This window comes from Pan paniscus, chromosome 8 (assembly GCF_029289425.2).
Source record: "Pan paniscus chromosome 8, NHGRI_mPanPan1-v2.0_pri, whole genome shotgun sequence".
NCBI classification, from domain to species: domain Eukaryota; kingdom Metazoa; phylum Chordata; class Mammalia; order Primates; family Hominidae; genus Pan; species Pan paniscus.
In genome coordinates, this window is record NC_073257.2 from 109,050,096 (window position 1) to 109,075,143 (window position 25,048).

Consider the following 25,048-nt stretch of genomic DNA (forward strand, 5'->3'; position numbering starts at 1 on the left):
TAGCTGGGATTACAGGTGTGCCCCACCATCCCCAGCTAATTTTTGTATTTTCTGTAGAGACGGGGTTTTGTCACGTTACCCAGGCTGGTTGCTTAATGTTTCTTGATGGTTTACCACATGTTGGGCCCCATTAACAGCATCATCTCATTTAATCCGTGCTCAACAATTTAGATTGGTTCTTGCTATACCCTGTTTCCACATAAGAAAACTGAGTCTAAACAAGATTAAGCAACTTGCCAGGTCCCCGAGCCGGTGAGTAGCAGAGCTATTGGATTCCAGAGTCTAAACTCAACTTCCCTGTTGTGCCTGATTCCCAATTAAGATTACAGTTGATCCTTGAACAACATGGGTTTGAACTGCCTGGGTCCACTTATATTGGATTTTTTTCAGCCAGAGGCAGATGGGAAATACAGTGTTTGCAGGTTATGAAACCTGCGTATACCGAGGGCTGGCATTTTACATACGCGGGTTCCGAAGGGCTGATTGCGGAACCAATCTACCAAGTACACCAGTGGCCAATTATATTTGGGTAGCACCAGAGAATATTACATGCGAAGTCCAGATGGAAGCTGCACAGTGGCCTCCCCACTTACGGGCCTCCGGGTCACCTGTGCCTTCCGCAATGTACAGCTGACACCTGCATTCACCTCCACCATCAACAGATGGCGCTTATCAGCGAGGGATGCACTCTTGCAGGGAGGCCGGGGACAGTCACCACGGTCTGTGGTCAATGTTCAAATGACCAGTTGTCCACGGCCTTCCCTTCGGGATGACTGAAGTCTCATGCCATGTCCAGCTGGCTGGGAAAGATGCTATTAAAAATCATCAATACATGAGTTCCAGGCCTTGCTTACACAAGTTTCCTGTAAGGATCTGCTCAAAATTATTTCCTGTACTTTGTTTCCTATAAACGCAGTTGTGATTTGTAGGAAACTGTTTTTTTTTTTTTTTCTAGTTACCTTTAGAAGGACAAGACATTCAGACACCCAGGTGTGGTGACCAAATTTGAATATATCTGAGACAGAGGAAGATGAGGAGGGCGATTATGCTGGAACAGCATAACAGTATAATTGATATGTGTGCATCTGTGCCTGTGAAATACAATGTTTCACTATTTGTTTCCTTTTACATTCCAGTGTTTTTTCATTTCATGGATGGGAACCAGGAGGGAAAAAGCCAGGCTGCCAACCAGCCATCAAATTCTCACAGCTTACATCACCCTCTTGAGAATCAGCAACCCGCAGCACCACCAGTCAACACTCTGCCTAAGCCCAAGACCATATCTAATCCATCCTGATATTCCCTGTGCCAGACAAATGACTGCAGGCAGCAGGCTTGTAATGAGTTGGTCGGGTGAATGAATGCATCCATGCATCCGGAGAGGGAAGCAGAGCCCAGGGTCCCCACGGCCAAGTCAGGGGGAGTGAGGCTGGAAAGGAGGGCTGCCTCTCAGCCAGGCAGCAGGCTGGGGGCCGTCTCGAGAATTCAGTTACCTTCAGGAGGGACACTCACCATGGGAAACTGGAAGTACTCAGGAGTCTAAGACTAGCTGCTACTTTGCAAACATCAGCCAGGAATCACATTAAGGATTCACAATCCCAGGGCCAGTAGCCTTGGAGGAGAAAGAGGCTCTCAGTGTGCTCCCATCAAACGGGGCATCCCCATTCTCTTCTTTCCTAAATGTTTTCTAAGCACTGTGGAGAGGAGGGCTGGTCACACACACAAAGATAGGGAAATACATAAAAAGTGGCTTTGCTTTTTTGTTTTGGTTTCTAAGAGAAGAGTATTATCAACTTGATCAAGAAATAGTTGCTCTGTGACAGACGGGGAACCAAAACCCCTGTCAACAAGCACACTATCCTGAACTCTGGGACACCACTGGTTGTTTGGGGAACCTCATGGAAGCTGTAAATGTCCAAATCCAAACTGCTAAATGGCTTCCTCCAAAAACCCCCAGGTAATAAATACTGTCCCCTCTGAGAGCTGACATGTCCAAAGGATTCTCCTAGAAATGGCGTGCAGAGTTCCGGGGGCCTGGATGAATAGGAAAACCCTATCTTTGGGTCCCCTACAAGGGCACTGCATGTCGGTGTGCACACAGGGCACTGGGCCCTTGGCTCCAGCTGAACAGCTGGGGACTCCCGAAATCGGCAAAGCCTCTCACAAGGTGGGTGCCCTTGGGTGTCCAACCACGGGGTCTCAGCAAGGTGCCCATCGCCCCTCACTATGAATGGGGTAGGCAGCAGCAACAGAAGCCTCTGCTTTGTGCTGATTTCTGGCACTTAGCCTGAAGCTCCCCTCTTCCTCTCTGTCTTTCCAGGGGCCTTGCAGGGCGATGAAACCCCAGCATGGCTTTTCCTCTTCCCGTCATCCCTCACCCTGACCATGTCCCTGGGAGTGGGAACATCTCTGGCTCTGACCATGGGGAGGGTGAAAGAGTGGCCCCTGTCTCCCTGCCAAGGCGGGTGTCTCGCCACCAGAATTTATGTGCCAGCGTTCCTCGTACCAGCTTTTCCCAGGTTACCTCCCTACCCATTACTACCCCATTAGTTGCCATGTGTTTTCCCCTAACTGTCACCAGCCCACACTGCCTCTTTGTTACCCTGCAGCTCTCGGGCCGGCCCCTCCCCAACAAGGGGCTAAGCTTCAACTTCGAATTGTGAAATATTTCCTCCCTCTCTCCTGTTCCCCCGCCCCACCGCCCTCCTTGGGCCCCAGAGCCTTTAGTAAAACAAACCCACCAAAGGGAATTCTCCGCTGTGTTTGCACAGCACGAGTGGGCCCCCAAGTTGCCTGGAGCCCCTCATTCTCCATAAACACACTTCCCCTCCTTATTGGTATTCAGTCGATACCTTCCTTTCTAACCCTTCCCTGCTTGGCCTCCGCGATCGGCCGACAGAAGGGCCTTTGTTGAAGGAGCAGAGGGGTACAAACACCAGGGCCCCAAAGACAACTACGTGGACTTCAAAGGGGGAAATGAGTCATTGCTCAGCGGGCGATGGCTGGGTGGGGGCAGCCCAGGGGAGAACGGGCTCCTCGGCACCTCTGGTTTTGCCCGGGGATAAACCTCCTGTGTCTCTTTACAAATCAGACATCACTTCCAAAGCGATTTGTCGATTTTTATTGTTCCAAATTTGACTCTGAAATGTGGGCCAGAATCTGGGGTCTGGTAAATGTTTTCTTACACAGCTCACTGGAACCACTTTGCTAGAGGGGATGGCTTCCAACACTGAGGCTCAGGCTAGGGGACTCCCAGGCACCCACCAGCTGCCAGTTGCGTGTGTCTGCGAGCAGATTAACCATCCGAAACACCGCTTGGGTCGGCTTCTTCCCTACTCGCAAGTCCTCCACGGCTCCCTTGTCGGAGGCTCTGCATGTAAAAGCACCCCGAGGCTATCAAGCCCTGGCTCCCGACAACAGCTCCAGCACGCAGTTCTGGCAGATGCGGATTCAGCCCCTCCCTGAACTCTTCCAGGAATGAGGTGACAAGCACAGCAGCCCACCCTTCAGCAGCCAGCTCGTGTCTAGGAAGCCTGCCTCGCGCAGAACAACATCCACTTCCACCCCTGGACCCAGCTTCTGGAACAAATCTGCTCCCTTGTCCTCATGACAGCCCTTCACATAGATTTGAAAATTACTCTCAGGGTTCCTCTACATTTTCTTTTCATCGCACCAAACAGCCCCAGGCCCCTTGACTCTATCCCATATGAAATGGTTTCCAGATGGCTCCCAGTGTTAGCCGCCCTCCTCCAAGCATGTTCAGAGACCTCCCCACAAGCACACGCGATAAAACAGATCCTGGTTCTGAACACTGTTCTCTGGATATGCTTGAATCAGCACAGACTAGAACAGGACTGCCCTCCCCTGGAGAGGACACATTGCCTCTATTAATTCAAACTGAGACTATACTCTTTTAGCCACCTTAACGCACTGTATTGCATTGTATTGTATTGCATTGTATTGTATTGCATTGCATTGTATTGTATTGTATCGTATCGTATCGTATCGTATCGTATCGTATCGTATCGTATTGTACTGTATTGTATTGTACTGTATTGTATTGTATTGTACTAGACAGGGTCTCACTAAGTCATGCAGGTTGAAATGCAGTGGCATGCTCATGGTTCACTGCATCCCCAAACTCCTGGGCTCAAGCAATCCTCCTGCTTCAGCCCCCCAGCCTCCCAGTAGTTGGGACTACAGGTGTGTACCACCACACCCAGCTAATTTTTTTGTTTTTATAGAGTAAGGGTCTCACTGATCTCTGGTCCTTGGCTGGTCTCTAACTCCTGGACTCAAGCAATGCTCCCACCTGGGCCTCCCAAAGTGCTGGGATTACAGGCATGAGACACCATGCCTGGCCTCTTAACATACTCTTGACTTATCCTTAGCTTGAAGTCATTGGCCCTTTCACAACAAATACTGCCAAACCAGATCTCTCTTCTTAAAAAAAAACAAAGTTGGAAGACTCATACCTCCCGATTTCAAAACTTACTACAAAGCTACAGTAATCAAAAGAATGTGGTACTGGCATAAAGACAGACAAATAGACCAATGGAATAGAATAGACAGCCCAAAAACAAACTCTTGCATGTATATGTGGACAAGGGTGTCAAGATCATTTAATGAGGAAAAGACAGTCTCTTCAACAAATGATGCTGGGAAAACTGAATATCCCCATGCAAAAGAATGAAGTTGGACCCTTATCTGATACCATATACAAAAATTAATTCAAAATGGATCAAAGACGTAAATGTAAGACCTAAAACTAAAACACCTAAAAGAAAACATAAGGGGAAAGCTTCATGGCATTGGACTTGGCAGTGCTTTCTTGGATATGACACCGAAAGCATAGAAAACAAAAGCAAAATAGACAAATGAGACTACATCAAACTTAAAACCATGTTTGTCAAAGGACACAGTCAAAAGAATGGAAAGGCAACTTATGGAATGGAATAAAATATTTGCAAATCATATCTCTGATAAGGGGTTACTATCTAGAATATACAAAGAACTGCTGCAACTTAACAACAAAAAAAATCAAACAACCCAATTAAATAGTAGGCAAAAGACTTGAATAGAAATTTCTCCAAAGATGATACGCAAATAACCAACATAACTAATCATGTTGTGCTCAACACAACTAAGATGCGCAAACTAATCATCAGAGAAATGCAAATCAAAACCATGATGACATATCACCTCAATAGGATGGCTACTGTTAAAAAAAAAGAGAAAATAACAAGTGTTGGCAAGGATGTGGAGAAATTGGAATCCTTATGCACTGATGGTGGGAATGTGAAATGGTACAGCTGCTATGGAAAGCAGTATGACACTTACTCAAAAAATTAAAAATAGAACTGCCATATGATCCAGTCATTCCACTCTGGGTGTATATCCAAAAGAATTGAAAGCAGGGTCTCAAAGAGGTACTTGTATACCCATGTTCATAGCAGCACTATTCACAATATCTAAGAGGTAGCAGTAACCCAGCTGTCCATCACAGATGAATGGATAACCGAAATGTGGGGTATACATATAATGGCATACTATCCAGCCTTAAAATGTAAAGAAGTCCTGGCGCATGCTATAGCACAGATGAACCTTGAGGACATGATGTTAAGTGAAATAAGGCAGGCACAAAAAGACAAATGCCATGTGATTCCATTCATATGAGGTATCTAAAGTAGTCAAATTCATAGACACAGAAAATAGAATGGTACCTACCTGAGGCTGTGGGGAGAGGGGAATAGACTTTCAGTTTTGCAAAATGACAAAGTTCTGGAGATCTGTTTAACACGAATGTGAACATACTTAACACTACTAAACTGGACACTTAAAAAGAGTTAAGACAGTAAGCTTTATGTGTTTTTATCACAATTTTAGAAAAGCCACTACTGATGAGAGGTAGGACAGCCTAGAACTGGAAAAAAAGGAGGGATGGGGTTTGGGTTTCAGTGGAGCAGAACCGAGTTGCAGATACATCAGGGAATGCTGAAGAGTCTTTGTGAATATGAACATTAACGCTTCATTTACGTACAACAACCTCTGCTGCCTCCACGAACTTCTAATGCCAAGATAACCTGAAGTCCCAAAGTAACGATACTATATGCATGTTCTAGGAAGGACTTTTGATGCTCAGAGGTTCAATGTTAAAGTTAAGATTAGATTAAACAGGCTGAGTGCAGTGGCTCACACCTGTAATCCCAGCACTTTGGGAGGCTGAGGTGGGTGAATCACCTGAGGTCAGGAGTTCAAGACCAGCCTGGCCAACATGGCGAAACCCCGTCTCTACTAAAAATCCAAAAATTAGTTGGGCGTGGTGGCAGGTGCCTGTGGTCCCAGGTACTCAGGAGGCTGAGGCACAAGAATCTCTTGAACCCGGGAGGTGGAGGTTGCAGTGAGCCGAGATAGCACCATTGCACTCCAGTCTAGGCGACAGAGTGAGACTCCATCTCAAAAAAAAAAAAAAGATTAGATTAAGCAGAGATCTATTCCAGTTAAGAATTCATGAAAAAGGTAAGGCACTGTATCCAGGGGTTTATTTCTTCAAATCTTGCTCTGTTATAGATCAAGAATTTAAGGGTAGTAAGTTCTAATTCATGTTAATATTCATGCCAAGTTAATCTAATGAAGAACTCTACATTTAAAGCCAACTCTTGGGAAATGCATTCAGAGAAAGAGGCTGTAGCCATTCTTCTTCCAGTGTATGAAGTCACTACCCCATTTTCAGTCTATAAACCAAAGAAAGGAGAGACTTCAGGAGTAAAGCTCTCAGGCGGCAGGCTAAGCTGCCTGCCAAATCCTGAGTGCACTGAGGCAAGATGCAAAGGGAGCTCTGTCCCCCACAGAGAAGACAGGCAGTGGAACTGAGGGCAGGCCCCGCTAAGTCAGAGACAAGCAGGGAGGTGACCTGCAGGCTCCCGGGCCCAGCCTGCAACCTCCCACTGAAGCCAGGATGAAGCGGGAGCCAGCAACCCCCCAGCCAAAACCAACTTGTGAGAACTTCTAGGACAGCAAATTGTCCTCAGCATCCAAGCAATGCGGCAGGACAGGACGTGTCCACCTACCCCTCTATCACTTGCAATGGTTTGGGTGATGATCATAATCACAATACCTGCACTACATGCTCCATACAATCACCCCCAATCTTCATAATATCCCCCAACACTTTACAGATGAGGAAATAGACACAGAGAGGTTAGGTAACTTGTCCAGAGCCCCACAGATAATCAGTACCCAGGATCACTGGAGGAAAAGAGAGGACTCAATGCCAAGGAACCTAACTTCCAACTGGAAGAGCCAGCAGAGCTGCCTTTGGGGTGCTCCTGGGCTGGGATGGTATGTGGGGGCATGTACAGTATTATTATTAAATGATGTACAGTATTATTGTTATTATTACTATTATTATTATTATTTTGAGACAGAGTCTCACTCTGTCACCCAGGCTGGAGTGCAATGGTGTGGTCCCGGGTTCAAGCAATTCTCCTGCCTCAGCCTCCCAAGTAGCTGGGACTACAGGCGCCTGCCATCACACCCGGCTAATTTTTGTATTATTAGTAGAGACAGGGTTTCGCCCTGTTGGCCGGGATGGTCTCGAACTCCTGACCTCGCGACCCACCCTCCTTAGCCTCCCAAAGTGCTGGGATTACAGGCGTGAGCCACTGTGCCTGACCTATTTTCATGCTGTCCATTTTTCCTACATGGAAAGCACTTCCTTTCAGATGAGCATCCACCTCAACAGGCTCTGGTCAGGCACAATTCTGATGTGAGAAGCCTGACCCCTCTCTGCCGGGCTGTAGTCCACTCTCGTATGCAGGATCCATGTGAGGGTCCACTCGTGACAGGCCACTCATCAGCTCCAACAAATGGCCAGATAAAGGTCAGCATGTGGCTGGACCCGAGAAGACTGAGGGAAAAAGGGCCAGAGATTAAGACTTGGGTATGGGGTTATCAGTTCCTTACCTTCCCTTTATCCCCCTCTCTCTACTCCAAAGCTCCTGCAAGAGCAGGAGACACTCAGACCTCCTCTGAGACAAAGATAAGGCTTCTTCAAGATGCTCCACATAAACACTGGGGCCAAAGCCAGACAGACTGCGGCAGTGAGGAGCCCAGGGCTCCTTGCCCTACAGCATGGGATGGAGGAGGTGGGGCAGGAACAGGCCCAAACGCACAAGACAGCAATTCCCGGCCATGTCACCAAAAAGATGCCTTTTGATACTTTTCCCACCCCACCCCAAACCCAACATTTGAAAGATCTGAGCTATTATATTGGTTAATAATGTATCTTGCCATATTTGTATTACTCAAGAGCTGATTAATCAACTGTGAGCCAGGGTTTCTCATTAGCATCAGAGAGCCAGTGTTGCACCACCAAACTGATTCCAAACTATAGGATTCCAGCCCCAAATCAAAGACTACATTGAAGTGATCACATTTTGCCTTAGGGCACACACTGCAAAGAGCTTGAGGAACCCCATCGTTACTTCTTTGAGCTCCTCAAGATCCACTGATGCCTGGCTAAAAATTACAAATACAAACCTGGGTCATGGCTTAAGGGAAGGGTCTAACTAGGAGGTGGTGAGTCCTGGCCCATCCTAACCAAAAATTGAGTTGGTCAAAACCTACCATGTCCAAGTCATCACTGCATCCCTGAGTCCAGCCTGGCACCAACTCATGCCCGTCTCTACCCACTGAAAGGACCATGCTTCCTCTTGGATCCCCTTCTCCCTTGACTCCCTCCTCAAGCTTTCCCTGCCTCCCAGGAAACAGGGGCCTTCTTTAGGGCTCTGTGACTACCCACACAGAGAGGTACCCCAGCCCCCCTCCACTGAACACCTCCCAGTAGATTTTATTTATCCTGCAAGCCAGCACTAAACCCTAAATAACTGGCTTCATGTTTCTGGACCACAAGTCCAGGCCAACCACAGGTCGAGTAAAACAGAAGTCAGCTGGAAAGTTCTGAGTCTACAAAATCCATGAAGCTGGAGCCCAGCACAGACCCATAGAACCCCAAGCCCTGAAATCAGACAGCAAGGAATGGGCGGCGCCCCTTTTTTCAGCCTTCGGACAGTGTCTGCCACCAGAAAGAAACCACACTTGCCAGCCTGCTAACCCCACTTGTGCTGGGGAAACAAGAACGACTCCTGCCTGAGCCTCTGTCCAATCTGGTGGAAAAGGCATTGTCTTCTCTGGTGGAGAAGGCAAAGAGCTATGAGGAGCATTGTGGGGGCTCTGACAGAGGCTCAAGCAACTGCTAAAAGGGCACTGAGAGGTGGAGGTAACCTACTGTCCATCAACAGCTGAATGGATCAACAAAATGTGGTCTATTCAAAGAGTGGAATATTATCCAGCCATTAAAAAAAATGACATTTTGATATGTGCCGCAACGTGGATGGACCTCAAAAGTGCTATGTTAAGTGAAATAAGCCAGTCACAGAAGGGCAAATCCTGTATGATTCCATGTCTGTGATGTACTGAGAACAGGCAAAGTTTTAGAACCAGAAGAGAAGTAGCCAGGAGCTGCAGGGAGGGGGATGAGGAGCTATTGCTCAATGGGTACAGAGTTTATATTGGGGATGTTGAAAACATTTTGGGTATAGATAGTGATGATGGTTACACAACATCGTGAATGTATTTAATGCCACTAAATTGTGCACTTATAAATAGCTGAAATGATAAATATTATGTATATTGTACCATGATTTTAAAAAAGTGTTACAAAGGAAAAAAAAGAGGGCACTGGGGAGGCAACAACCAATTCTTTCTGGGGAGGGAGGAACTGAGAAGCTGTGATGGGAAGGTGGCATTTCAGGCAACCTGTGGGAGACCCAGGTGAGGCAGAGGTGGCCCATCTGTCCCTCTTGTTCATGGCTCAGGTTCAGAGAGCTGGGAGGGGGGGAAGGAGGCCTTTGCGGGGGGCGACTAAGGCTCACTCTCCACTAAGTCACCCCACTCTTCAAGAACACTCCATGGCTTCCTCTTCCTATCACCCATCCAAACTCTTCATTCTAGAACATTTCTAGGTCTAGAGCCCATCTACACTCCCTTCCAGGCTGAGCTCACACAACACTCTAGAACTGTGGGGCCCCTGCTCACAGGGAACTGCATTCCCACCCCTGTGTCTGCACAGCTGCTCCTTCCACTGGAGTCCAGTTCTTCCTCTTCACCCTCCTGTGTCTCCCATACTCTTCGATACCTTGAAACCCACCTTCCCAGAAGACTCGTGAGCAGTCTCTTTCTTCTTGCTGTTTCTCTATTTTCTCCCATTTTCTACAATGAAAAGGGTGTACAGCATGGTGAAGAAGAACACACCCTCTGGGTGGCACTTCCTGTACTCCAAGCCTGGATCTGCCAACAACTAGCTACGCAACCAGTTTACTTAACCTGCCCTCAATTCTCCTGCCTATAAAAATGGGAAAATAATAGCACCCATTGCATAGGACCATGACAATTAAAATGAGAAAATGCACATAAAGTTTTTGGCACATGAGTGCTTAACAAACAGTAACTATCATTATAATAATTACATATTGCTTTAGTACTAAGCTTTTTTTTTTTTTTTTTTTTTTTTTTGAGGCAGGGTCTCGCTCTGTCACCCAGACTGGAGTGCAGTGGCACAATCATAACTCATTATAACCTCAAACTCCTGGGCTCAAGCGATCCTCACACCTCAGCCTCCTGAGTAGCTGGGACTACAGGTGCACATCACCACGCCTAGCTATTTTTTCTTATTTTTTGTAGAGACGGGGTCTTGCTATGCTGCCCAGGCTGGCCTCGAACTCCTGGCCACAAGCAATTCTCCCATCTCAGCCTCCCAAAGTGTTGGGATTATAAGCGTGAGCCACCATGCCTGGCCTAAAACTTTATTTTTAAAAAATTTTGCATGTTAGCTCAATCACCTTTAAATGCCTTATTTAACTAGAAAACTAAATCCCTTATCTCCTATCATTCTTTGCTTTTCGCTATTTTTCAAATGTTCACTCTCTAGCAAAATTATTTTCATAATTTTTATTTTAAAATCGTATTCTTTCAAAGAAATTTTATTTTTAATATGTTTTAATTGACAAATAATATTTGTGTAGCTTTTGAAAAGATTTTTCTAAAATCCTCACCTCCCTAAAAGTTATTTACAAGAGCCCGCTCCTGCACGCACGCCTCTCTATTCAGAATCTTCTCAATGGTTACGAATTCCGTTTGTCTCACACTGATTTTTGTAATGCTGTAGGAGAGGACCAGTGGCTTTTCATGCCTTTGAGCCCCTGTAATGCCCGCGTTTGCCGGGCATTCTCTCGGGATGACCCACTGACCGCTCGCCACCCCGCCCCCCGTGGCCCTCCTTCAGACCCTGGGCTCCCTGGGCTCCCTTGGCTGTCCAAATTTGTAAAACCCTGTGTGGGTTTTAGCCAGCAGGGGCAGAGCTGGATTCAAAGCCCACAGCCAGGCACCAGGGCTGTGTCTAGGACATTCATCCATGCTGGGCGCATCAGCCCGCTCTGGCGAGCAGATGTCAATCTGAGGCCGGCCGCCCTCTTCCCGGAGACTCCCGTGCCGGCCCAGTGGGACGCTCGCCTCTTTCACTTGAGCCTTGACAGCAGGCGCAGATTTAATGATTGGAAAGCACTTCGAGAATCCAGAGTGCTCCATAATTGCCAACTCATAATCCCCAAATTGTTCTCTGTGTGGCTGCAGGAGGTGAAGCGTCTGCGCTTGGGGCCTTCCCTTACTTAGCATGGCTCTCACATTGAACCGGGCGGGGCAGAAGCAAAGAGGAGCTCTACCCAACAGGAAGCCCCTCCTAAGACTCACCATGCCTGACGGGGAGCAAGGCTTCTCAAGCATGAGCCAGATAAAGAGAGGTTTGATGATGCAGATTCTTGGGCCTTTCCACACTGACTGACTCAGAATCTCTGAGTGTGACCCTGGGAATCTGAATTTTAATAAACTCCCCACTGAGACAACTCTTAATCATACTCTAGTTCAAGGACTGACAGTTTGAATGTAAGTATGTGGGTTTGGGGTCAGGTGGGCCTGGGTTCGAATCTCAGCTCTGATTCTTACTGTCTGAGACTTCCACAAGTTACTTAATACTAGGCTGATGTTAAAAGGTATTCCCTGAAAAAAATAAATTTTTTGAGGTTCACAGTCAGATATGTTTGGGAGACGCAACATTCCACATCTGCCCTGGGAGCTGTATGGCGCACATTAGCGTGTTAAATGGGCTGAATAGTCCTTGACGAAGGACTCTGCTTGGCCCAGCTCTTCCCCAAATTGTCTAACCAAGGAAGCTCCTTTTTACCATTAATGCCAGGAACATCTCAATATCTTGAAGGACAAAGCTAGTGAAATTCCTTTCTGGGAAAGGGAAGTCTAAGGAGTGATGGACCGCCATCTCAAGGAGTCCCCAGGGGACTCTGGCAGGAAGGAGGCTGGCTGGGGAGGGGCGGCTGGGAGCCCCGTTCTCGTGTGCTGGTGTCTCGGGGAATGGCTGGCTCAGTTCTGCAGTTCTGCTGCCTGGCATGGATGCGTCACAATAGCGAGGTCACCTTCTTGCCTTGGGTAATTTCCCTCAGAGGCAAGACAGATCCATTTTTAACAGCTCTTCATTTCAGCAGAGAATGCCCTCCTGCCTCTCATGGGGGCTGGGGACCAAGACGGGAAGGGAAGCTTTGTTCTTCTGACCAGTGCTGACAGTTTAATTAAACCCAGCTTGAGACAGGGTCGATAGGGTCAGGCATTCTTCAACAGGGCTCCTGTGAATCTCACATCCACGCCTCTCCAACCACCAGGGCCCTGTTAATGAGTTATGGTGGTCCTTACAGCAGAGATATAAATAAGGGGAAATAAATGCCCTGGGCTGCCCTTAATCACCCACCCCCACCCCTTCCAGGCCCAGTGGAGACACAAAAGGTCAATCTTGTTGGGACACATATTGGTTTCAAGGCTAAAAGGAAGCCCAGAGGAACTGGGTTTCCAGAAGCAGCTTCTGGATGACGAGGGGATCAGCAAGAGCAGAGCTGCACGGCAGCAGAGATCCTCCCCAGATTGGAGGCCAAGGAGGCGGCATGCGTGGTGGGCGGACACCCTGCTCCCCACCTGAACCTGGTGAAGACTGAGTTTTGCTGCTGTAAGAAGCAATCAGGTTTCCAGCATATCCCTCTAACCTTCAACTTAACACCTGTGTATGTCCATGGAAACAACATCTCCACATCCTCTGAGGGTTCACTGTCAGGTGATGGAGCTGACCTCCAAACCTAGGTAACCCCCCACCAGGGTATACCTGCCCCCTCGCCGGAAGGAGATATAGGTCCAGCCAGTGCAGCACCTGCCCCCACCCGCTCCAATCTGCTGATAGGTCAGAGGGTGGCAGGCTGCTCTCAAAGAGCACTCATGATAGACCTGTCACCTCCTAAGAGGCAGGGCCACACTCATCCATCTTACCTAGACATCACTCCAAGGGTTCACAGTACCTAACACAGAGCCTGGTCCACAGGAGGCCCTCAGGAACTATTGGATCAGTGGGTGGGTGAGTAGAAGATGGAAGGCGAGCAGGAGTGAATACAGGGGTGGAGGAAGGTGGGGAGGAGTTGGGGGATAGAAGGGTGTCTGGGTTTATAGGTAGGTTGGTAGATGCGTACGTGGGCGGGGGAGGGTTGATGGGTGGGGGTGGGAGAGTGGATGGATAGGCAGGTGGTGAGTGGGTGGGGAGTGCTAGATGGGAGAATGGATGGGAGGGGATGGGGGATGGAGGGATGGGTCAGGAGTAGGGAGAGAGATGGGTGGGTTGACTGATGGGTTGGTAGATGGTGGGAGGGTAGATGGGAGGTGAAGGGCAGTGGTTGATAACTAGGTGGATGGACAGATGGGTGGATGGGTGGAGGGGGTGGATGGGTGAGGCAGGCTAGGGGTGGTATGTAAGGATGAGCTTTACTGTCAGACAGACTGGGGTTCACATTTGGCTTAGCCCCTGGGATGTGTCACATACCCGCTGAGCTTGCATTTCTTTATCTGTAAAATTCGGAAAGTGCTGACCTCGTAGAGTGTTCTGATGATGAAATCAGGTATATTTGTAAGTTGCTCAGCATGAGCCTGGCACACAACAACCTTCCATTCTTTCTAACCGTTACTGTGATTATTGCAGTCCCTGAGACCTTTCATGAGGCCCTGGGTGAGGCAGTGAAGGAGGTCATGGGGCAGGTTCACTTCTGCAGTGGGGTTGGGGAAGGGGGTGTGCTCTCTTCTGAAGAGGTGTGAGTGCTGCTCCAGCCCACCCTCAATGGGGGCATCCCTGAGGAAGTACAGAATACATATGTAATTTCAGGGCACCAAGAAATGCCTCCAGGGCAGCATCACCTACTTGCTCCATGTTTGCTCTCCCCGGCCTGCTCAGGAAAGTGCCCAAGAGGACAGAAAGCATATCTCCCACATCCTCAGCCCGGGCACTGACTGTGCCAAGGTCACGGCCCTCCTGCCCACCACACGCCAGCCTCCCTCCGCAGCCTCCTCAGGGTGTCTCTGCAGGGTCACCTAAGCCCCTCGAGAAAAAAAAACAAAACCCTGTTGGGGGAAGGTCCCTGCAAATTGAGGGGATGGTTGTGAGTTAAGAGTGGTGAGGTTGAGTTGGCACAAGGGACAGGGGAAGCCAACATCAATATGGGACGCAGGTCCAGGGCAGGTCACGCCGGGGCTGCACCACCCTCCAAAGTAGCCCTGATGTGGACTCATCTGACATTTCCTGGGCACCTCCCGTGTGCCACAGTGTTCATGTCTGACACAAGAGAGTGTCACAGCTCTCTTTAATTGTCACATCAGCCCCATGAGGCAGCCAGCCCTTACTATCTGTATCTCACAGAAGAGCAAACAGGCTCGGTTAAAGGAAACGCTGCAACATCGTATCACAGGCATTTGCTTCACCTCAGACTACAGAGGCTTTTCACTTCTTATTTAAAAACTGGGAGGTTTCCTACCGTAAACACATGCTTCTTAAAGAACATCTGGGACACAGAAGAGAAAAAAGCCACCCACAGACAATCCCTGTTGGCATTTTCCAGGTATGTTTTCATGCATTATTTAGAGTGATTTATGAAATGGTCATATTGTCAATGCAGTTTGGAATCCTGGCTTTTGATATCAAACACATGTATCTGCATTACTTGACATCTTTCATGAAGGCCATTTTTGATGATGGTATAAATATTCCATCAAGTAGATACATCATCATTTACTTCATCATGCCCCCAACGTTGGACATATATGTTATTTCCATATTCTTTTCATTATTCTATATTTCAATATTCTAAATAATACAGCAACGAACATGTCTGTGCTCATGTTTTATTATTTCTTTAGGGCAGATCCCCAAATATGAGATTCCTAGGTCAAGGTTTAAGACCACTTTCAGGCTCTTCAGGGCCCCTAGAAGGCCTGGTGTCTAATTCCAACCCTATCGTCAAGCTGCTCTGTGGTCCAAGGCAAATCACCTCTCTGAGCCATAGATCCTGCATAGGAAAGAAACGGACAGACTAACCCCACAGCAGGGGAAACATTCGTGCAGAATAACCCCTAACAGGATTTTAACTTCTGGAGGCCACACAGACAAAATCAACTGAAATGTGGGCTGCGCCACCACCTACAGACTTGGTGACCATGCCTTACCCAGCACATTTGGTCTCTCTCAAACCCATTTTCATGCTGATTTAGCATAACAGCCTGTGCGTGAAAGTCCATAATTTGCTCCAGATTGGAAGAATTAGTAACAGATCCCTACAAAGCAAAGGGGAGGTCAATAAGTGAGAGAACAGGAATGCCAGGCACTGCCTTCTAAGGGAATAGGTCCCACCTCCAGCTCCTGAGATAGTGTGGGCACCATAGTGTTGCTGCACCAGCGGATCCCACAATCCCTGCCAACAGCTCACTGGCCTGGTGTGACCTCTTGACCTAAGATGGGCCAATCAGATTCACTCTCCCAGAAACCCGGAGTTGGGGCCTGAGACACTGTGTGGATCTGAGCTCCGAGGTCACAGGAAGTAGGAGGCAAATTGGCACCACGGCTGACCTGAGTCATGATGGAATCGAGATGCTGCTGATGATCCTAGAACACTGGTTTGCAGGGAAGAGCAGGACAATAAGGCAGATATTCAGAAATAACTAGAAATGGCCCTCACATCTCAGTGCAGGTCCCTGGGAGGGCCAGCTGGATCTCACCTCCTGCTCTGGGAGCCTGGAAGCCTGCCAGCTGTGCCCCTACAAAACCCCGCCTCTACCTTTACCATCACCAGCCGGCAGGGTATTCTGTTTCTGGAACCAAGTGTGCCGAGTACTCCTTGGCCAGACCAACTGGGGGAGTTAACAGAGATACTTTAGAATGCCAGGTGCTCAGGTCAATAGAATGGGGCAGGGCGGATGCGTACACAGTAATATTAGAAGAATATTAACAAGTAGATCTTTAAACACTTGCTCCTCTATCCTTCCCTATAACCATCTCCAAGGTGAAGAACCCGGTAAGCCCAGACACCAGGGACGAACAACCAGATAAATAAGGTTTGTTGAATCATTTCCCCCAGACAGTGCCCGTTTTGAGACGTGACCTGGTGGCCACCAAATGCCTTGGCCTCAGTGCAAACTAAGCAGGGCACACTGCCTGGGAGTCCTCCAAGAGCCCTGCAGGAGTCCTCTCGGTTTGCATGCCTTGCTTACAGATGAGGTTAAGAAATGTCAAGGGGAAAGCTAAAGAAAAGTCTGCCTTCACCCAAATCCTGCTATGCTCCTGGATGAGAAATGTTTCCTGCTGAGAGTAAAGGACCTGATGCCTGGAAAGAAAAGACAGTAAGTGTTAGGGAGAAGTTCTGACTCTAGAGCCTAGAAACACCCCCCAAAGGGCTACCAAGACTTCCACTGCCCTCCTGGAAGTCCCTCTGTTGGCTGCCAACCAGCCCCTTCCCGAAAGCAGCTGGCCTGGGACCACTGCAATGAGGACACCCAATGTGTCTACAGGCTTCTGCCTCCCAGCCCCATAGGGTGCCAAGAGCAGGTATCACACAGACTGCTGTCCTCTGCAATGGCTTTTTGCTCTTTGATTTAATCTTCTTGTGCCAGCCTTTGGTTATAGAATCTGGCTATTTAATACTCATTAAAATATAGATGTCCTTTCCTCTAGGACTCCTGTAAAATATGAAACCATGAAGAGGGCGGGCCTAGGAGTCAGAGGGCTTCATCCTGACTCTCGGGAAGTCACTTCCTCTTTCCAACCTGTCTCGCTGGCAGTAACACTGGGAGACATTGCTTGCCTCATGGCCACATGTGTCAGACAAGATATCAAGCACAGGAGCACCTGCTTCACCGAGGGGCTATTTGCTCACCCTGAGTTATCAGGGGCATGATGGATGAACATCCGCTGAGGGCCAGCTGCAGGCTTGGTTATGTCACATGCACAGTCCCAGTTCAGACTCCTACTAGCCCTACCATGTATGGGTAAGAGAAATGGGCTCTGAACAATTAAACCACCCAAAGTTATGCCATGAAAAGCCCAGGACCACCTGACCCTTGACTTTCTGCTTCCCAGGCCACCTTCCATTCCAGGGGGGATCCAGGTTTCCCAGACACAGGCCAAGGAGGCAGCCAAGTTGTCATTTTCCTCAGGAAGGAACACAGGTGTGTGCAAGGCACCAATGTCCAAAGAGAAGGGTGGACTCGAGTAAAGGAGGGAGGGAGTCCCCTGCAGAGCTACCCTTTACCCCCAAGGGCTGGTGGAAGGTTATGACAAAAGAAGTCAGCTCCCCGCTAAAAATGAATATGGCTGGAGATGATCTCAAGTAAAGGGCTGGAAGTTGGTGGATTCAGATTTACATGATGGGTCTTGGAGATTTTAAAATCAGTGAGGGAGAGTGAAAGTGGGCACCCAGAGCTTGATGGCAACTGTACAGTATACATATGCCTTGATCCCAGCAAAGTGGAGGGCAACAGATCACTATGGGAAGGAGAAGGGACCCAAGTAGGCAAATCATGCCAGGAGAGCAAGGGCAAAAGCTTGAAAGGTTAAGAGGACATAGGAGGGGAAAAGAATTGCACAATTGAGACCAAGAGAAAAGACATTCAAGAAGAATTTTTGCAGAAAGGCAGAGCTGTGATAACACTTGCAAGTCAGCAGAGAAAGAACAGCAGAGAGAAAACAGGAATTGCTGGGGCCAAGGCAGGGCAAGGCCAGATGCTTGCATGTGGCCAGCAACAGCATGGACCACATAGACCAGTGCATGGCCCACAAGTTCAACAGACATTACCACGGAGGCACCTGCTGGGAAGAATCTTCTGCCTTTCACAATCAAGTAGGGAAAAATTAAGCACCCACTGTGTATGCCTGGCACAGAATGGATTGGCCAACCTATCAGTTACAGGAAAACTGGAAGAGAAGGCCCAACTCAAGTCCAAGGGTGGTAGCAAAGACCAGCAAAAGAGATCATCACTAAAGGTCACTGTGGAGTGGTCTCCAGGCCAGGAGGAGGAAGCAACAGGAAGTGACCAGAAAGACCATTCCAACAGACTGAAAATTAGAGTTCCATTGTAAAGACAAAAGCTTGGCCAGGTGCAGTAGTTCATGCCTGTAATCCCAGCACTTTGGAAGGCTGAGGCTGGTGGATCGCTTGAGCCTAGGAGTTTGAAACCAGCCTGGGCAACATGGCAAAACCCCGTCTCTATAAAAAATTAAAAAATTAGCCAGGCATGGTAGTGCATACCTGTAGTCCCAGCTACTCTGGAGGCTGAGGTGGGAAGATCACTTGAGCCCAGAAGATTGAGGCTGCAGTGAGCCAAGATTGTGCCACTGTATTCGGCCTGGGTGACAGAGCAACATCTCGTCTCAAAAATAAGTAAATAAAAGTTTGAAGGTAAGATCAACAACAAATTCTGGAGATCACTGGGCTTAGAGAGAGGTCTAGAAATCATGGCAGAGGCAGAAAGAACTAGCTGTGTTTAATCAGAGGAGACAAAATCAAGCCCCAGACTCTAGGAGCCCATGGTCAGACCCCTTAGCACTCAGGTAACCCTAGGGTGCCACTCTCACCCAACCCACACCCCTCAGTCTTACCTACATTGCTTATTACCCCTTTCTCTACCTAGGTGCTGACCCATAAGCTCCTTCAGGGACGAACCAGTAGTGCTGTGCCAGGCATGCAGAAGGCCCTGCTGGTGGCTCTTAAGGTTATTAATGACAACAATTCAGGGAACTAAAAAACATCCCAACTCAAAATTCAAAAACCTGACAGCTCTTAAAAACTAGGTAGTTATAGAAAGCAAAACTAAGAAATATATAAGTTACTGGAGAGCAGATTTAGGGCCCAAAGTTAAAAAATTTCTAATTTACTTATTTGTCCAGTGATAGAGTTGATTGTCTGCAGAGGTGGTGAGCTCCCCATCACTAGAGGTAGCCAAGCAAAGACTGTGGGACCATATGCTAAGGAGCTGCAGAAGAGATTCCTTAGATAATCTCAAAGGTCTTGTCCAACCCAATTCCCATAAAATGAAATATATGGTAGAAAAATTACAGACACATGTGGCAAATCATGGTGCAGCAGAATTAGCAACTATCCTTCGAACTTGAAAGAAGTGCATTGACAATAAATAAAAATATGATCTTATACCATGGTTAATAACCTTACAGACCTCATGACCCTAAAAGGTAGAAAGAGCTGAAAATAGAAATAGGTTCAAGAAGGGCTTAGTTGAATGAGTAAATATTCAGCTCCAGGCAGGTTACTAAAGGCGCAGTGAGATGGGTAAGAATGAGCCCCTGTAGAGGCTGGCATCACCGTCCACAAGCATGCCTGCCTGCAGAACACCCTTGTACCCACACTGTCAGCGGCAGCTCACAAATCTGGATGAACTGCGGGTTCTTCCAAGTGCTTGCCATGGAGAAATACCCTGCACAGCACCTTCCTACAGAAAGGGCCTGGCCTTTGATGCCCTGGACCATTCCTGCCAGGGGAGGAGCACAGGGTCAGGGTCATGGGAATATCCAGGCCCCACTGACCAAACACTGTGCCTCCCACAGGGTGAGAGACAAAACCACAGGGAGAACTCTCTGGCCACAGAGCGTCACTCACAGTCTTGACAAAGCCTGGTTGTTCTGGAACAGCAGTTCCGGTAACATGTGCAGCTGGTTTCGGTTCAGTCGCCTATAAAAGAGAAGAAGAATTGGAAATCACCTAGACAGCCAGGAAATCCAAAGGACTTCTCAGAAAGCACAAGATGGATTCAGAGGCAGAAGGTCCAGTATTCAAATCCTAACAGGGTCTATGTGGCATCCCAGGGAAATTACCTTCTCTGGGCCTCAGTTCTTCATCTGTAAAGTGGAGATTCCACCACCCAGCACGAGGGGAGGATAAGAACAGAGTGTCTGCGGAAGCCCCTCACCAGCACCTCTCCTTCCACTACTTCTTCCCATAGCCATCATCATCATCACTTCACATTTGCAAGCCCTGTGTGGTTTCTAAGGCACTGATTCCAATGCTGTCTCCCTTTGTGAGTTGGAAACCTGACTACACTTGAAATGGGAGACATACCCTAATGGCCACACAGCCCTGATATCATCCACATTTGGCTCAACAGAGATTTCACTTTTTTTTCCTATTGTTTGCTGTGGGTCTTTTTTCAAAATGAAAATAGCAGCTGGGCGCAGTGGCTCACAACTGTAATCCCAGCACTTTGGGAGGCCGAGGCGGGCGGATCACCTGAGGTCAGGAGTTCGAGGCCAGCCTGGCCAACATGGTGAAACCCCGTCTCTACTAAAAATACAAAAATTAGCCGGGCATGGTGGCAGGCGCCTGTAATCCCAGCTACTCGGGAGGCTGAGGCAGGAGAATCGCTTGAACTCAGGAGACGGAGGTTGCAGTGAGCCAAGATTGCACCACTGCACTCCAGCCTGGGCGACAGAGTGAAACTCTGTCTCAAAAAAAAAAAAAAAGAAAGAAAGAAAATAGTTTTATTGATTATTTTTATCATTAATAAAAATGCATGCTCAGCCAGGCATGATGGCATGCACCTGTAATCCCAGCAACTCGGGAGGCTGAGGTGGGAGAATCACTTGAACCAGGGAGGTGGTGCAGTAAGCTGAGATCACGCCACTGCACTCCAGCCTGGGCAACAGAGTGAGACTCTGTCTCAGAAAAAAAAAAAAAGCATGTCAAATGGCTCCTGCCTGTATATCCCAACACTTGGGAAGGCTGAATGAGAGGATTGCTTGAGGCCAGGGGCTTCAGATTTGCCTGGTTAACAAAGAGAAATAACTAAGAGAAACCTCATCTCTGCAAAAAATACAAAAAAATTAGCTGGGCATGGTAGTCCAGGCCTGTAGCCCCAGGGGTGTCTGAGGGGTCTTAGAACAAATCCCCCATGGATACCAAGGGACAACTGTATGATAAACCATCTCAGCCAAAAGCTTACTTCCACAGGGAAGGGGAAAAACTTAATTCCATGTAGCCAGCAGTAATTGGTCTGTGGTTACCTCCTAGAAGGTCATCCTTCATCTAATATGTGAGAAAGGCCATTGCCACCACATTGGGCACCGCCATGTTCCCCAAGGTACAGACAATTAAGTCAACTTTTGCAGACCCACTGGAAGTTTACTTTTAAGGGCAGGCTCCTAGGGAAACACTTCATTGCCTTGGGGGGATAAAATCATCAATACAATCCTTAAAGCAACAGGAGTAGGCATCAGATAACTCCAAATTCTTTATCCTTGGTCCAGTAAATTAATCCTATATTTACACTGCCTGATAACTACTGGTTTTGTTTTGTTTTCCCCCAAGACTTTCTCATTTTTCTGGCTTCTGCTTCTGAAAATTATTTAGGAGGAAAAAGGGATTCAATGCCTAGTTTAAAATGGAAAATTAAAGGACACTAAAGAAGGGACTCCACATGGCGAGGGACATGAAGGTTACTGAGAATGATAACAGTAGTCATGGCCACCATCATAATCAGCCCTTACTATGTGCCAGGCATGGGGCAAATGCATTAGGGGCATGAGCTCATCGCGGGCGGGAAAGCAGAGCGTAAAGGTGGGCCTCTTTCTCTTGAAAGTGACAACAGCACTTTGCATTCGTGCCCTCACCCTCCTGACTCTCAACAAACACCCCCCACAAAGGTTTCCTGCCACCACCTCACCACGTGGCTTGGCTCTTCATAGGTGCCCAAGATAGGTTTGCTGACTTTGTTGAGTTGCTCATCTTTGAAAGATGAGAGAATAGGGGTACCAAGAGGTAAGTGACTCGCCCAAGCCATTACTGAATGGTAGATGTGGGATCCTGAAGCTTGCCTTTCTCTACTCCCCATCCTGGCTGCTCCCATGGTATGATCCTGGCCACGGTACAGTGTCAGGCCAGCTCCCAGGGTGACTGGGCACACTCCACTCCTCTCCACCTGCAGACCCGCTGAGGCCACAATGTCCTGATCCCTCTTGGCCAGCTCAACTGCACACTGCTGCATCTACGCTGGAGTTTATAACTGCTCACAAGAACCAGTTATGTCTACTCCCAAACCTGTTTATGCCAGAGGCACTTGCCATTCTAACTCTATAATTTAATTACCTATTACATAAATGAATCAAATGCTAGTGGAAAAAGAGTCATCTCTATGAAAACTAAGTGGAATGCTTTAGAAAGATTCGATGAAAGGAAAGCTGCTAATTAAAGGGCTGTTGAATTAAGTAAAAGACGGTGGCAGACAGGGGTGGGTGTCATTTTAAAAATCAGGAATACTCCCCCAGATTGCTCCCAAGGCCCTTTGGAAAATCTCACTCCATCTTCCAGAAACCAAACCCAAAAATCATCAACAAGGTATATGTGTGTGGTTTAGGCGAGGCAACACAGAAAGAACACCAGCGTTTCACACCAAAGAGAAAGACTTTGGCCAAAAAAAAGAGGAGGGGTCAGTAAATGCACATTTATATGTTTTAACATAAAATGAAATGTCTAAGGTATGTGTGGGGTTTTGTTGTTGTTATTGTTGTTGTTTTGCTGTTTTTGAGACAGAGACTTGCTCTGTCGCCCAGGCTGGACTGCAGCGGCATGATCTCGGCTCACCGCAACCTCCGCCTCCCGGGTTCAAGTGATTCTCCTGCCTGAGCCTCTGGAGTAGCTGGGATTACAGGCACGTACCACTGTGCCTGGCTAATTTTCATATTTTTAGTAGAGGCAGGGTTTCACCATGTTGGCCAGGCTGGTCTCGAACTCCTGACCTCAAGTGATCCACCCCCACCACCTGGCCTCCCAAAGTGCTGGGATTACAGGCATGAGCCACCGCGCCTGGCTGGTATGTGTGGTTTTTAATGACTCTGCACTTTAATCACCTTTTACGATCAACTGATGCACCACTGGTCTCCAACAACTCAGGCAGCGACCATTGAACTGACCACTCAGGAAGGTGCCTGCAGGCCTAAAGTCGCCACTCACCCACTGGGGTCATGTCTCGACCCCCCAGACCCTTTCCCTCCTCCCCTCCTTCCCAGCACAAGAGGTGGAGCCAGGTTGGGTCAGGTTCAAATCAGCCCCTCATAGCCAGGTCATTAACATGTATTTTATTCTAAGTCTTTTAAAGAAAACAAATGCAGCATTCGACATCTGGTCTAGCTGTGGGCTCCTTATCATTTCGTTTTAGGCCTGGATGAGGAGCACAAAAGAAAGATTGCCTTGCTTTCTTCCAGGCTGTAGGAGGGCAACGAGGCGATCGGATTCTTTTCCTTTTATTTAATATCCTATTTTCTTTAATATAAAAATGAAAGAGCCGGGCATGGTGGCTCAGGCCTGTAATCCCAGCACTTTGGGAGTCCAAGGCGGGCGGATCACCTGAGGTCAGGAGTTCAAGACCAGCCTGCCCAACATGGTGAAACCCAGTCTCTACTAAAAATACAAAAAATTAGCTGGGCGTGGTGGCTGGCACCTGTAATCCCAGCTACTCAGGAGGCTGAGGTAGGAGAATCGCTTGAACCCAAGAGGCGGAGATTGCAGTGAGTCGAGATCGCGCCATTGCACTCCAGCCTGGGCAACAAGAGTGAAACTCCGTCTCAAAAAAAGAAAGGTGAGGTATCAAGTCATCTTCATTAAGAGCTCAGACTTTGAAGGCAAAATGATCTGGGTTCTAATCCCCTCTTCTGTACAACTGGGGACAAGTGACTTAATCTCTGTGTACCTCTCTTTCTCATCTGTGAAATACTACTTAGAGCAGTGTTGTTTTAAGGATTAAATGAGATAATATAAGGCAAAGAGCTTCCCCAGGTGCCTGGCATAGAGTGGTGGTAGCTATAATCATAATAATAAACTTGTCATAAGAAAATCCATTAAAAGAGAAAAACACAAAGAATAAAAATAAAGTTATCTATAATCCACCACTCACTATAATGAGAGTTAGTGGTTCCAGCTGTCTTCTTCCTCCTGTATTCTAACCACATGCAAATTGTTTTAGTAATACTATTGTCATTTTTTATCTTTTCCATTTAACGTTATATTGCGAGCACATTCCCATGTGTTCTTTACTGTTCTTCAGAAATGTGATTTTATTTCTTATGTATCCACTAGAATGGGTTTCCAATTTTTTTCTATTTAAGTAATGTGCAATGGCCGGGCGCGGTGGCTCATGCCTGTAATCCTAGCACTTTAGGAGGCCGAGGCAGGTGGATCACCTGAGGTCAGGGGTTCAAGATCAGCCTGGCCAACATGGTGAAACCCCATCTCCATTAAAAATACAAAAACAATTAGCCAGGCGTGGTGGCGTGCACCTGCAATCCCAGCTACTCGGGAGGCTGAGGCCAGGGAATCGCTTGAACCCGGGAGGTGGAGGTTGCAGTGAGCCGAGATCACACCACTGCACTCCAGCCTGGTAGACACAGCAAGACTTGGTCTCAAAAATAAATAAATAATAAAGTGCAATTAATACCCTGATACATGATTTTTAGCCATGTCTCTGATTATTTCCTTAAAATAAAACGGACTTTCTGGTTCAAAGAGCATGAACTTTAGGACTCTTAACACCTACAGCCAAACCACTTTCAGAAGGACGAGATCGG

General features: G+C 47.8%; 1 protein-coding gene across 2 annotated transcripts in view; it reads right to left on the reverse strand.

Annotated features, from left to right (window-relative positions):
* SLIT1 (slit guidance ligand 1) overlaps window positions 1-25,048 on the reverse strand; it is a 187,712-nt gene that overhangs the window by 139,367 nt on the left and 23,297 nt on the right. For both annotated transcript variants that reach the window (XM_003825418.6, XM_034931237.3), the window contains exon 4: window positions 20,094-20,165. In XM_003825418.6, coding sequence (XP_003825466.2) covers window positions 20,094-20,165 — 72 coding nt within the window. The remainder of the gene's footprint in view (window positions 1-20,093; window positions 20,166-25,048) is intronic.